Below are 13,532 nucleotides of genomic sequence, written 5' to 3'. Positions count from 1 at the left end.
GTTTTCCTTTGAACATGAAATCTGATCCAGTGTCAGTTGAATATTCAAATAGAGATAAATAGTAGCTTCTTTAAGTATACAGATGTGCAGATTAGGAACACAGTCTAGTTTGAGAGTGTAGATTTGTTATATAGTGTAGTTACCAGCTTATATATGGTAATTCAAGGAAAAATATAGACTGAAAAGAAAACATCATACTGAGTCCTGAAGAAAACCAATATAATTCAAGGGGTGGGATAGTTAGGGAAGAGGAAGAAGGTTGAAGAGTAGCCAGTGAGATTGGAGGAAAACTGGGAAAGTATGTCCTCATGGAAGCCAAGCACATAGAGTAGGATGAGGCCTTGGGGAGGGAAAAAAAGCATTCATAGGGCCAGGGTAGGGGGTCGAGGAAGGGGTGTTCACTGAATCTAACAATAAGTCATTGGTGTTCTTGGCAAAAACACTGTCAGTGAATTGGTGAAGTAGGAAGCCACAGATTATGGCAAGTGGAGGGGTGAATTGAAACAGTGAATGTAGCCAATTTTTTAAAGAAGTTTGGCTGTTCAGTGAGGATGGGGAGAGGCTGAGGAGCTCTTTGAGAGTCTCTTTGAAACTCAGTTAATTTAGGGGGATTGGGATGTCCAGATGTGCGTGAAGCTAAAGCTTCCAGTTTAATATATTTTTTTCATCGAAGGTGTCTGTAGTTAATGTACTGAGAGTGAGAGGGTGGTGAAGTAATGCTTCTGATAAGTCGAAAGGATTTGTTGTGGAGAAGAGGAGAGAATAATAGCCTTGGAGAGTAAAGAAAGATCGCTGATTAGAGACCAGTTTTAAGGTGGAGGCAAGAGCACAGCTGTGCTACCATCTGCAGAGCTGTGTGGTTTGTATTTCTTTCAGGCAGCTCCACCTGCATCCTGCATGGGAAGTCTTAGTGTTGATAGAGGGTGAGTAACTTAGTCTGATCTGGGGTTATCATTTTGCACCGTAGATGTGACAGAAGTGTGGCACAAAGGTGTTGAGGAAGTTGGCGACAAGGTAGTTGAATAGATAAACCAAAAGTGCAGGACCAGGGCTCAGCCACTTGCAGCCACAGGCCAAATCTGACTGCTTGTTTTGTTTTGTTTTGTTTTTTCATTTTAAATGTTTATAAAAGTTCCTGTGTAATATCTTATAATATGCCCCCTTGGCTCACCTAGCCTAAAATACGTACCAAGAAAAGTTTGCTGATCCCTTATCTCAACCAAAATAGGGTTATAGTAAAAACAGAATGGGACTGACAGGTGGACATAGAAGGTTCGGGGACGGAAGGTCTCAGTCAGTATCTTGGGATAGCTGAGTAGGAGACTAAGAGTAGGAGGCTGTAGTGAGAGGATTGTGAGTTCAAGGTTTCAGAGCTGGGGCAGCTAGCTGTGCTTGAGCTTTTGGCCATGGTAGTAGGACCACAGTAGAGGCCACGGCTATCCATGGAACTATCACAGAACTTGAGAGCCTGGGTAGGGGTGAAGAAGTCACCCAGGAGTTGTAGGAAGGGAAGTCTGGGAGTTGTGCCATTCAGATTGGGATGAGGTAGTTAATCTGATAAATAACAAAATCAAAGAGTCAATCTCTAAAGGGGAGGCACACCAGACTAGATGACCAGTGATGTTTAAAAAGGTGAAAGTCAAGCAGAGAGAGTCTATCATATGGTTTCACTTAACTTGTGGAGTATAAGGAATAACACAGAGGACATTGGGAAATGGAGAGAAGTGAGTTGCGGGAAATCGGAGGGGGAGACAAACCATGAGAGACTGTGGACTCTAAGAAACAAACTGAGGCTTTTGGAGGGGAGGGGGTCAGGGCATGGGTGAACCTGGTGGTGGGTATTATGGAGGGCATGTATTGTAGGAAGCACTGGGTGTGGTGCATAAATAATGAATTTTGGAACACTTAAAAAAAAAATAAATAATGAATGAAATGTGGGGGAAAAAGGTGGGAGTGGCAAGTGAATGTTAGGTAATGGAAGCATATAGCCAAAGGAACTTAGGACGTTCAACTGGGTTCCATTCCTAGGGCTTTCAGGTGTCTTACGGGTTGGTCATTCATTTAAAATAAGGCAGCTTTCCATTGTTGCTCTAGCTCGGGAAGGCCAAAGCAGGGCACCTTTGTGGATAATAGACTTCAGCGTTCCTCAGTGCTCTAGGGACATAATCAGCCTGACTGCCTTCATGCTGGAAGCCATTCTTATTGATCACCTAGGGGCAGGGTTGTTGAACGACTTTCTCATAAGGGACCTTCAAGTCCTTTCTGGTGCCGAGTCTGTGATAATACAAATATGATACAGTTTTCTCTAAAATATAAGGAAATAGCCCACTTAATTCACAGATGATTTTTCACTTGTAATTCCTTATTACCAAGCACCAGCTAGCTCTGTTGCAGGCACTTCGTAGGGCTACAAAAATGAGCATCCCTTGGTGTTATCTATGTATGGACCACTCTCTAGCCATCGTTTCTTTATATATGAGCACGTGGCAGCCATGCTTTGACCTATGTCTGTTTCTGCTCTGCTTCATCTTGACTTCGGAACCACAGATGTAATAGTGCTATGTACCAACATAAATATCTCATGGCATAAAATGCCTAAAAACTCTGAAGCCTTTGTTCCTCTGTCTCAGGGCTTATGCGGTAATGCCTCATACTCAGTGAGCCCTCAGCGAATGTCTTTTTAATTAAAATCTTTCATTTTTACAATAGCATAACCTATACCTTTGTGCAAAACTTGAATTTAATGTGTTTTGTGTTTGTGTGCCTATTTTTCAACTAGTTGATGGATTTACAACTGAGTGACAGTAACTTTCGTCGACACATCCTGTTGCAATATCTCATTTTATTCCAGTATCTCAAGGGGCAGGTCAAATTCAAAAGGTAAGTTCATATGGGTGGGTAGTAAATGATTTCTGAATAGCCCTCTCTGAAAGAGGACTCACATACTGATATATTTTTCTTATGTATCAGACACATTTAATGCGTGAGGGTCACATCCCTGAAATCTTCCTTTTGCAGCAACTCTGGATAGTCAGAGGCTTTTCTTAGAGATTCTGGATGTGAGGATCATTGTTTCAGAGAAAGGTGTTGACTAGATCTGCTGTCAGTGGCAGTCAGACCTGCTGAGCACTGAGGTTGCTGGGGTCCTCCGCTGTGTGGGTGCATCTCTGTGCCCGACTTCCACCATTCAACTCTCACCTCACTCAGGCATCTCCAAACCTGATGGGAAGACTAAGCCTGTAATACTTTCATGAGGTGTGAAACGGTCTAGGACATTAGAACTCAAAAAAAGTGAAGTAAATCTTTGAAGAACAGAGGAGTTCCAGTTTCTTTGGGGTTTTAGAAACCCTAATCAGCTCCTCGGCTTCCTAAGTACCTCCACCTGCAGCACAGACCACTGCCTCTTAACCTACCCATAACTGAAGTTGAGTTTATCATTACTTGATGGCTTTTTTAAGTTTGCAAAGCAATGTTGCATTTTTAGTTGTGTGAAAAACATGCCTTTACTACCTGCTAGCTTTGAGTCCTACTTTCATGACACACTGGGTGCAGTTCAGCTTTTAGACTTGTGATTTTAAGATGACACATAGCAAGTACTCAAAATGTTATTTCTTATCCTTCTGTTGTTGAGTTTCAATATAGCAGGGCAGGAGGAGGAGGGACTTTGGAGCCAGACCTAGGTTTGAATTCAAGCTTTATCTGTATGGTCTCTGTTTAATAAGCATACATCCTCATTCCCAGAAGTAAATGAATAACTCATCTAAAGTGCTCATCCTGGCACAGTAGTTTGTCACTGTTTACTGCCTGGCTATAAAGCATTCGGTGCTAGTGAAAGCTGGAGTAATGGCACCCATTAACTCTTTGGGTCTGCCTTCAGCTTTCTCTAAGGTTTTCTGGTCTTGTCTTTTTTGTTGTTGTTGTTGTTTTAAGATTTTATTTATCCATTTGACAGAGAGAGATCACAAGTAGGCTGAGAGGCAGTCAGAGAGAGGGGGAAGCAGGCTCCCGGCTGAGCAGAGAGCCCGATTCGGGGCTCGATCCCAGGACCCTGAGATCATGACCTGAGCCGAAGGCAGCGGCTTAACCCACTGAGCCACCCAGGCGCCCCTCTATTCTTGTCTTTTGATTGCCTTTTGGAGCAGTGTATCTGAATGTACAACATGGAGAGTAATATGTTATTATTCTCTCTGAGGTTTTCATTCCATATTAAATTTCTTATTTTAGGAAACACTCATTGCTCTGTTCATAGTTAATCAGACTGATTGTCATCCTCCTTCAGAAACCTTTGTGTCTTAAATTCTAACCATCTTAAATGCAATGCAAGAATTTTCTCTTATAATCCTCTCATTTGTGATTTTTCTTATCTTGGTAATTTTTGACACTATTTGACACTTTTGGTTAACTTACCTATTATATGCCTTGGATTTTTATAAGACCATATATAAGCCTTAAAATTGAATATACATTGCTGTAACTCAAGCCCGCTTTTGTTGCTTTGTTCCCTAGTTCAAACTATGTTTTAACTGATGAGCAATCACTCTGGATTGAAGATACTACAAAATCAGTGTATCAAGTAAGTTCAACATGCAACAAACCCATGATTGAACAAAATGGAAATTTAGAATTTTCTTTGTTTCAGCCCCAAATAGGAAAATAAGGATAAAGTTAAGCTCAGGTACAAGACCACAAACACTTCTTGGTCCTCTGCCTACAAACCACTCCTATGATGCAGAAAGTTGTTGAAAGCTTAGTATATTCTTTCTAATCACAGCTACTATCTGAAAACCCCCCCGATGGAGAAAGATTTTCAAAGATGGTAGAGGTATGTGTTTTATATTTACATAGTCTTCTTAGCACCAAATAGAATTTCAAAGGCCTTCATTACACAAATTAATTTCTGTGTTTTTCCCAGCATATATTAAATACTGAGGAAAACTGGAACTCATGGAAAAATGAAGGCTGCCCAAGTTTTGTGAAAGAAAGGTAAATATATACTCCTCTCAAGCACTATGAGAAGAAAGACATTTCAAAATTCAGTTTGACATGATTATTTTACATCATGTACAGATGTATATATGTATTTCATAGTAAAAAGGAAATGTTTAACTCTGTAGGAATACAACCGTTTTTACTTCTAGTTGAATCTTTCACCTCAGTTTCTTGTCATTAAGTTTCCAGAACAGATTAATCTATTATTATTAGGAAATAATGGTATATACCCACTCCTTGTAATTTGTCCCTGGATGTGGCATTTTGGTCTTCTGATGAGTGTTCTATAATAATAGAAAACGTTTATGTTTTTATGGGAAGAAAACAATAATTGAATTTTCTTTTACATTAAACACTTTTTATGTGTGCTATCCATTTGTAATTCCAGTGTGTTTTATTCACCACAGAACGTCAGACACCAAGCCAACAAGAGTAGCTCGCAAGAGAACAGCACCAGAAGACTTCCTAGGGAAAGGACCCAACAAAAAGATTTTGATGGGAAAGTAGGTTTACCTGTCTCCATATGTAGGATGGGTTTTGTTGTTTTTTTTTTAAGATGTTAGTGTAAGACCTCCCCAGTTTCTGTGTTTTTCACATTTTTTGTGTTTGATACATACATAGATGACTAAAACAGACCACACGCTCTCAATCTCAAGGGCCCTTTACATGGATTCACATAGAGAGATAAGCTTCCATTTTGTCTCCTGCTTCCCAAATCCATGGCTCTAGACTGTTATATTTTTTCCATGTCACAGACAGTATAATTGCTATTAGATTGATCCAGCTCACTTCCAGTTGCTGCAAGGTACCATGATCCTTCAATTTCTGTTACCTTCCAGTTAATTATTTGTTGCTTTATATTCTGCTTGAATATTTTTAGAACAAACAAATGATTGTTATCATTAAAGACAAGCATATGTAGAAAGTTTGCCAAATACCAAAAATTAATGAAGAAAGTTAAAGCTCATTCTGTCACCCCCTAAAAATTCACTGTTTAAGTATTTTTGCAACCTTAAGGTATATGAGGATGATGTCCATTAAAAATGTTTTTATGTGTCTGTTTTGCAGTGAGGAGTTAACAAGGCTTTGGAATCTCTGTCCTGATAATATGGAAGCTTGCAAATCAGAGACAAGGCAAGTTTAACATGTTTCACATGAGGTACTGCTTTTCTCAAATGTTAAGTGAATGAAATTAATTTGTTATGGTTGATTTTGGCATAGCAGAGTATGGCTTCCCACCATGAAACACCTAGAAGTGTGGATAAAATACTTTTAGAAATCACAGGAAAATACAAATTCACAAAAGAAGAAGGTTAGGGAACCAAAAACCAAAGTATGAGCCAATATGGGTGTTTCTAGCTGGAAAGCTTACAGATGCACCCCAGTTTGGGGAGCCAGGGAGCTTGGGTTTTAAGAGCCATGAAGGACAGAAAGTAGGGCCTTCAGCCTGCACAGAGTTGTTACTGAGTTTCCTTTGAATAAAGCTGAGGCCCTTGAAGCACTGCACTAAACATAAATGAAGAGCAGACTGGGGAGGTGGGACGTGTTCACTGGGCCAGGAAATAAGCTTGTCCATTTCTAACTGGGGTGTGGGTGAAAAGAAAAACAGTCCACCTGGAGAAACAATAACCACAGGTCTGCTGTCATGCAGTCCTCCAGTTTGAATTTATACCACCGGCCGTGTAAAGGAACGCCCTAGCTTGAGGGGGTGAATTCAGATGTCTGTCTGATGTTACGAAGCTTTCTGGAGGTCATACCTTCAACCCAAGCCACACAAGGATCCTACAGATAAAAGTCTGAAGGTACTCAAACATCTGAACTTAAAACATTCAAGAAAACAATGTACCATGAGAAAGAATCAGCAGGTGGAACAAACAAAACAAACAACAGAAGTGAGACAACCACTTCAGATAATGAAAACATCCAGTAAATACAGCTTAAAATAAGTATGTTTAAGATAGTTAAAGATTTAAAAGAAGGAACTGAAACTTAAAAAGGAACAGGACACTCTCAGGAGCAAATAAATTTGAAAACAATTCTAGCAATAAAAAAAAAAAATAGTCATTGAAATTTTAAGATTTAATAGGCATGTTAAATATTAGACTAGACACAGGTGGAAATAGGAATTAATGAATAAGAAATCACCAGGAAGGCAGTAAAAGGGATCAAGAGTTAGAAAATATGAAAGAGTGCGAATAAGAACCACAGAATGAGGAAATAAAGTGAGGGATAGTAACAAGATAATGACTGAGAATTCTTCAGAACTGAAAATGGGCATAAATTCTCAGGTTCAAAAAATACAGGTTTTAAGCAGGATAAACAGAAATAAATCCATTATCTCTACACTTTGTTGTAAAGTCACCAGAGAGAAAAACCAGACAACCTGTAAAAAAGCAAAATTAGACTGACAGCTGACTTTAAGAATAAAAGAAACCAGAAAATTGGAATGACAGCTTCACAGTGTTAAAGTATCAACCCAAATTTCTATAACAAACAGTGGATCAATCAGGAGTGATTGAGACATAAATTTACTTTCAGATTAAAACCATAAGAATTTGTTATCAACAGTTCTTAATAAAAAAGCTGTCAAAGAAATTGACCCAGGAAAACACTGAGTAAATTGCAAGCAGCATTGCTGTTCAAAGACATTTGTAAACATGAATAAATCTCATCAAGAACTTGCTGTATAAAGGCAGTAATAATTCCTAGTTGAGGATTATTTTAAAAGGTGGAATTAAATATTTGATAAAAGTAACATGATACAAGAATAATCAGAATTAAAGAATGTTACATATGAAGATAGAGATAATGAATAACAACTTCTATTAAGCATGCTTGCTAAGTATGTAAAAGAAACAGAATATATAGCTTTTAGATGAGAACAAAAGGAAGTAAAACTCAAGCAATCAAATAAAAATAGGCAAGGAGAAAGACGTACATAACAAGTGATGGAACTTAGGCATAAAACAGATATAGTTAAAAGAAATTCAGGTACAACAATAAAGGGAAATGGACTTTCTAGTTCAAAGACAGAAGTTGGTATTCTATTTTAAAAGCCCATCTATATGTTATTTGTAAGAAACACCTTAAGGATATGGAAAGGCTGAAACAAACAAAAAAAAAGATATAGGAAGAATAGTTATATTGATATCAGACAGAAGAGTCCTAAAGGCAGAAAGCATTATTAAAAATACAGTCAGTGCAGAAAGATACAAGAAAAAAAATGCATCAGAAATAGATATTCTAAGCCTTGTTTCTAAAAAATATAGTTTCAAGAAACTGACAGAATTAGTATGAGAAATTAACCAGTCCATCATCCTGACACTTCATTTTGACACATCTGCAAAATGTTTTACTAGAATTTTGACACTCAGTACTTTCAGTATTTAGTAAGTTTGCTCAAAAAAACTTGGGATTTAACAAGATGATTAACAGACTTCAGTCTTACAGAAAACAGAAATGCATTTTTTTTAATGACTTTATTTTATTTGACAGCAAGAGAGAGAACACAAGCAGGGGGAAGTGGGAGAGGGAGAAGCAGGCTTCCCACTGAGCGGGGAGCCCAATGCAGGGCTCAATCCAGGACCCTGGGATCATGACCTGAGCCGAAGGCAGACGCTTAACTGAGCCACCTAGGCACTCCCAGAAATGCATTTAAATTATACGTGAGTAACAAAATATATTCTAAAAGCTTTCAGATACTTCTAAGTAACGCCAGAATCAAAGAAATCCTACGGGGCCCCTAGATGGCTCAGTCGGTAAAGTGTCTGCCTTTGGCTCAGGTCATAATCCTGGAATCCTGGGATGGAGCCCCACATTGGGCTTTCTGCTCGGCGGGGATCCTGCTTCCCCCTCTCTCTGCCTGCCTCTCTGCCTACTTGTGATCTCTCTCTGCCAAATAAATAAATAAATTCTTTAAAAAAAAAAAAATCATTTACCATTGATGCTGTTGGGAGCCTAAATTGGTACTGCCACTTTGGAAAACAATTTGGCCTTAACTAGAAATTAAAGATGTGCATACCATACATCCTGACAATTCCACTCCTGGGTTGGTTGATCTTAAAGTAGTTCTTTTAAAACTACAGGTTGAGAATTGCTGATTTGTTAAGTCAGTTTATTAGTTGCTACTGGCATTTTCCTTAGTGGAACAAAATACATTTTTGTGAAACATTAGTTTTACTTACATATTATGATACACATACTTGCATTTGTGTGTTTTGGTTTGTAATATCAAGTTAATTCCTTACTGTGGGTTTTAGGGGAGGTTTGAAGACCATAGTGTCTAAAGAAACTCGTTCACCTGCACAAATGAGACTGGTACCAGGATGTACATTTAGCAGTGTCATAGCAAAAATGGGGAACCACCTAAATATCAAAGGGAGAATGGATAATGTGTGATATGTTTGTGTAGGGGACTGCTGTACGTTGGGCATCAGAATGAGGTTGAGGACTATTGCATCCGATAGACATGCTTCAGAAAAATCAGGGTTAGAAGTTTGAAAAGCTTCAAAACAGTATACACTCAATTAAAAAATAAATAAATACTAAGTGATAAATATCAGATTCTGAAGTGTGGCCACCTCTGGGGAAAGAGAACGAGATCAGAAAGGGGAGTTGTATTTGTAGTGTCTGTAAAACACTACATAAATACTGGTAGATTTTTTTATTTGTATATATTTTTATTTGTATATATTTTAATTGCATATATATTTGTAGTTATTTTTATATATTTGTATTTGTAAAACACATACATATATATGGCAGTGCCTGGGAGGTTCTGTTTTTAGTCTTAATTGCTCGTGGTATAGTTCTCGAACAGGGGTTAGGGTGCCAACCCCCACAGAGTAAAAAATGCGTAAGTATCTTTTGATTCCCCCAAAACTTCAGTAGACTACTGTTGACTGGAGCCTTACTCATAACATGTACAGGTGATATATTGATATACAAAACATGAATACATTTTGTATGTTATATGTATTATATACTGTATTCTTAAGGTAAGGGAAGCTGGAGAAAAAAATACTAAAATATTAAGGAAGAAAAAATACATTTAGAGTACTGTATTTATTTTTTTTAAATCCACAAATAAGTGGACCCACACAGTTCAAACTCAGTGATGTTCAAGGATCAATTGTATAAGTAATTTTTAAACTAATAAACGGTTCCAAACACTGATCAGTGATAGTCTGGTTGGGATTTTAGTGTCCCCTTGCTTTGTCTAGTGTGATACATAGAGGAGTGGTGGTCAACTCCAAGGAAACCTTCCAGCCCTCTTAATGTTTACCAGTTAGAGAGTGTGTTACTGGAATGAAAGTTCTAAGATTGGGAGCTTGAGCTTTCCTTACAGAGCCCATTTTTCTAGTTTTTAGTCAAAGATGTCTTATAATCAGACCCTTGGGTCTTATTTATTTGCTTGTATCAAAATCTTATTTCTAAAACCAAATTCCGGAAAGATGCAATTAAAAACCAACCACACTATCATGGGAATGACCTAAAATAAGCTCACAGTTAAATAAATCTCAGTGTGGCCTGGGTGTTAGTGTGGGTTTTATTAATTCTGGCTTAAAGAAAAAAAGTCCTTGAATACAGACACTGGATGTGACATTTTCCTCCTTGCTGGGGAAATTCAAATGCTGTGAAAGCCCCAGCTGCCCCTGACCAAGTAATATTACAGGATAGAGCCCAGTGACTGTTAGTGAGACATTACATGGAGTGTAGTATATGACATGATGCAGGACCGCACTGACTATTGTCCTCTTTGAGAAGTTCCATTCTGAGTCGTTTACCTCCTTAAAAAATCGGAGTTCCTAAGTAACATAACTCAAGTGTGGGTAATATTAGAATCTTTCATTGCCACTATTTTAGGAGTACTTATTATTAAGAACAAACATATGATCCTCACTAGTTGTTTTTTTTTTTTAACACTCAGGGAATACATGCCAACTTTGGAGGAATTTTTTGAAGAAGCCATTGAACAGGCAGACCCTGAGAACATGGTTGAAAATGAATACAAGTAAGTAGAATTTATTATGAGCGAACATTCTACAATATTTTTTTGGGAATTGTATGTACATTAGAACACTAATCAAGGGAGACCATTGATAGGTTAGTACTTTTCCTCTTAGGTGAATTTATGTACCAGGTTCACGTAGGTACACATTCCTGATTTCAGTGGCCATGCCCACTGACGAGCATGACAGAATCACACTTGTTTTGAAAATTAAGAACAATCCCCTTGGGCCTCCACCTTCCCGCTAATAATCCTCTTTTCCCCTTCAAATCAGTGCCTCCTGAGACATGCTGATAGCCATTGCCTTCATTTCCTCACCCCCCATTCCCTTGTCAGCTCACTGCCACTGGGTAGTCTCCCTGTCCCTCCACTGAGGTAGCGGTTGTCAAGGTCATAGCATCTTTTTTCCAACCTCCCAGCATGTCCCACTTTTCTCTCCTTCCATAATGTATTCTCTTGACACCCATTAAACTACACTCCTGCTGGCTCCCCATCCACTCTGCCTAACTCCCAGATTTTGGAGTAAACTTAGGGCTGTCTTGGGTTTTTCATCTAATCTAGGCAACACCACATAGCCGTTTTTAAAGATTTTTTTAAGAGTTTATTTTACTTACTTACTTTAGAGAGAGTGTACAAGCAAGGTGAGGGGCAAAGGGAGAGACTCTCAAGCAGACTCCATGGTGAGGGTAGAGCCCTACATGGGGCTTGATCTCACAACCCTGAGATCATGACCTGAACAGAAACTAAGAGCTGGGCCCTCAACTAACTGAGCTACCCATGTACCCTAGCCCCATGGCTATTTCTTTCTTTCTTTCTTTCTTTTTACTTTTTTTAAATTTTAATTTTAAGATTTTATTTGAGAGAATGAGCACAAGCAGAGAGAGAAACAGGCTCCCTGCTGAGCTGGGATAATGACCTTAGCCGAAGGCAGATGCTTGACTGACTGAACCACCCAGGTTCCCCAGCCACATGGTTTTAAATAGGCATTGTGGGATCATATTTTAAGGGCAAGGGCTTTGTCAGATTGCCTGGGTTCCAATCCAAGACACTTCTGTTGCTCACTGGTTAGACTGCTAGGGCGACTGTAACCCCTTTCTGCTTGTTCTCTCTGCTGCGTAGTAATAATACCCATTTCAGGGGGTTATTCTGAGGATTAAATAAGACGATTCACTCTGAACCACACAGGACATGTAGTTAGCACACAGTAAAGAGAGGGCTGTGACTAGTGTGACCTTGTGACTAGTTATGAGTTAGTTACTATGATCTCTTAATGAAGGTTGCTCTGGTCAGTTCTCCAGCATGAGGATTGTGATCTTTAAACTCAAAAAGTCTGGTCTCCTGCTTAAACTGTTTCAGTGACTGCCTGGATGAAACCCAGACTCCTTACTGGAGCTTAAAAGACCTCAGTCTGGCTGCTGCCAACTTTGAACTACATTTCCTTTGTTCATTTTCTCTCTGCTCTTCCTACACCAGCCAGGTTTCTGTTCTTCAGCTCAAAAAGGTCGTTCCACTTCAGGACCTTGGCACTTGCTATTATGTTTACTTGAAACTTCTGCCCAGGCTATTCCTGTGGTATGGGCTCACTTCATCTCTCCTTGGAGATACTGCCTAAGGGCAGTTTTCCCTGACCCGAAAGCTCCTCCTTACCTGAAATTTTCATTTCTTATGTTCTCATCCTTACCACTGTGTGAAATTCTTATACCTTGTGTTTATCAATAGCAGTGATACTTGCCAGTACATTTACACATTCACTGTCTGTCAGGGACTCCCTGAGCACTTATCATATCTACCTCTATGGTAGAAACGGCCCCTATCTCCATTTTACAGTTAAACAAAGTGAGGCAGAGAGTGAATCATGTATTGAAGTTCTCATCTAGTAAATGCCAGAGCCAGGAAATCACTCTGGCCTCAAGGCCCTGCTTCTGACTGCAAGATTATAGTGTCTCAAGTGTTCAGGGTACCCATAAGGTCTGAGTGTTGTTGAGTGAATGAAGGTTAGATAGTTCTCCACGAACCTTGTTTTCAGAACCTGAGTGTTATGGATTCCTGGAGAGTAAGAAAGTTTGTATGTATAACTGGTGGGGAATTTTGAAAATGCTTAAAAAGACTGAAACTGCTTAAATGGGAAGTTGTCAGAGAGATAGGCTGGTTAACTCATCAGGCAAAGCCTTATACCATGACATTAAGTCGGCAAGACCACAGTGTAAGAGTGGTTTTGCAAGTTTAGCACTTGTTAAAATTAGAGGCTCATTTGTAAGAGAGGACTAAATAAAACAGGTTGCTATCCTTAAGAACTTAGGGGGATCTTCACAATTTGTGCTCTGGATTCTTCTGCAGCGTGGCTGGTTCTGGAACATTATTTTTAGCATTTGTGAGGTTTCCATTCTCCCTGTGCAGCACTGCTGTGCTTCATTAGGGAACAGTTCGTGGACTCTGTCATCACTGCTCACTGGGGTGGCTATTCCAGGTTTCCCCCTTTTGGTTTTGGAACCATTTTTATTCATTGAGTTTGGTATTAAGCAAATTAAAATGA

General features: G+C 39.1%; 1 protein-coding gene across 1 annotated transcript in view; it reads left to right on the top strand.

Annotated features, from left to right (window-relative positions):
* Positions 1 to 13,532, top strand: part of THOC1 (THO complex 1) — a 53,402-nt gene that overhangs the window by 37,561 nt on the left and 2,309 nt on the right. Inside the window, exons 12-18 of the mRNA XM_044243310.1 lie at positions 2,780 to 2,880; positions 4,507 to 4,573; positions 4,772 to 4,822; positions 4,913 to 4,983; positions 5,397 to 5,492; positions 6,058 to 6,123; positions 10,919 to 11,002. Of these exons, the coding sequence (XP_044099245.1) occupies positions 2,780 to 2,880; positions 4,507 to 4,573; positions 4,772 to 4,822; positions 4,913 to 4,983; positions 5,397 to 5,492; positions 6,058 to 6,123; positions 10,919 to 11,002 (536 nt within the window). The remainder of the gene's footprint in view (positions 1 to 2,779; positions 2,881 to 4,506; positions 4,574 to 4,771; positions 4,823 to 4,912; positions 4,984 to 5,396; positions 5,493 to 6,057; positions 6,124 to 10,918; positions 11,003 to 13,532) is intronic.

The sequence above is a fragment of the Neovison vison genome, chromosome 3 (assembly GCF_020171115.1).
Source record: "Neovison vison isolate M4711 chromosome 3, ASM_NN_V1, whole genome shotgun sequence".
In the NCBI taxonomy this organism is placed as follows: Eukaryota; Metazoa; Chordata; class Mammalia; order Carnivora; family Mustelidae; genus Neogale; species Neogale vison.
The sequence above is the reverse complement of the archived record's forward strand: the minus strand, read 5'-3'. Positions and strand labels throughout refer to the sequence as shown.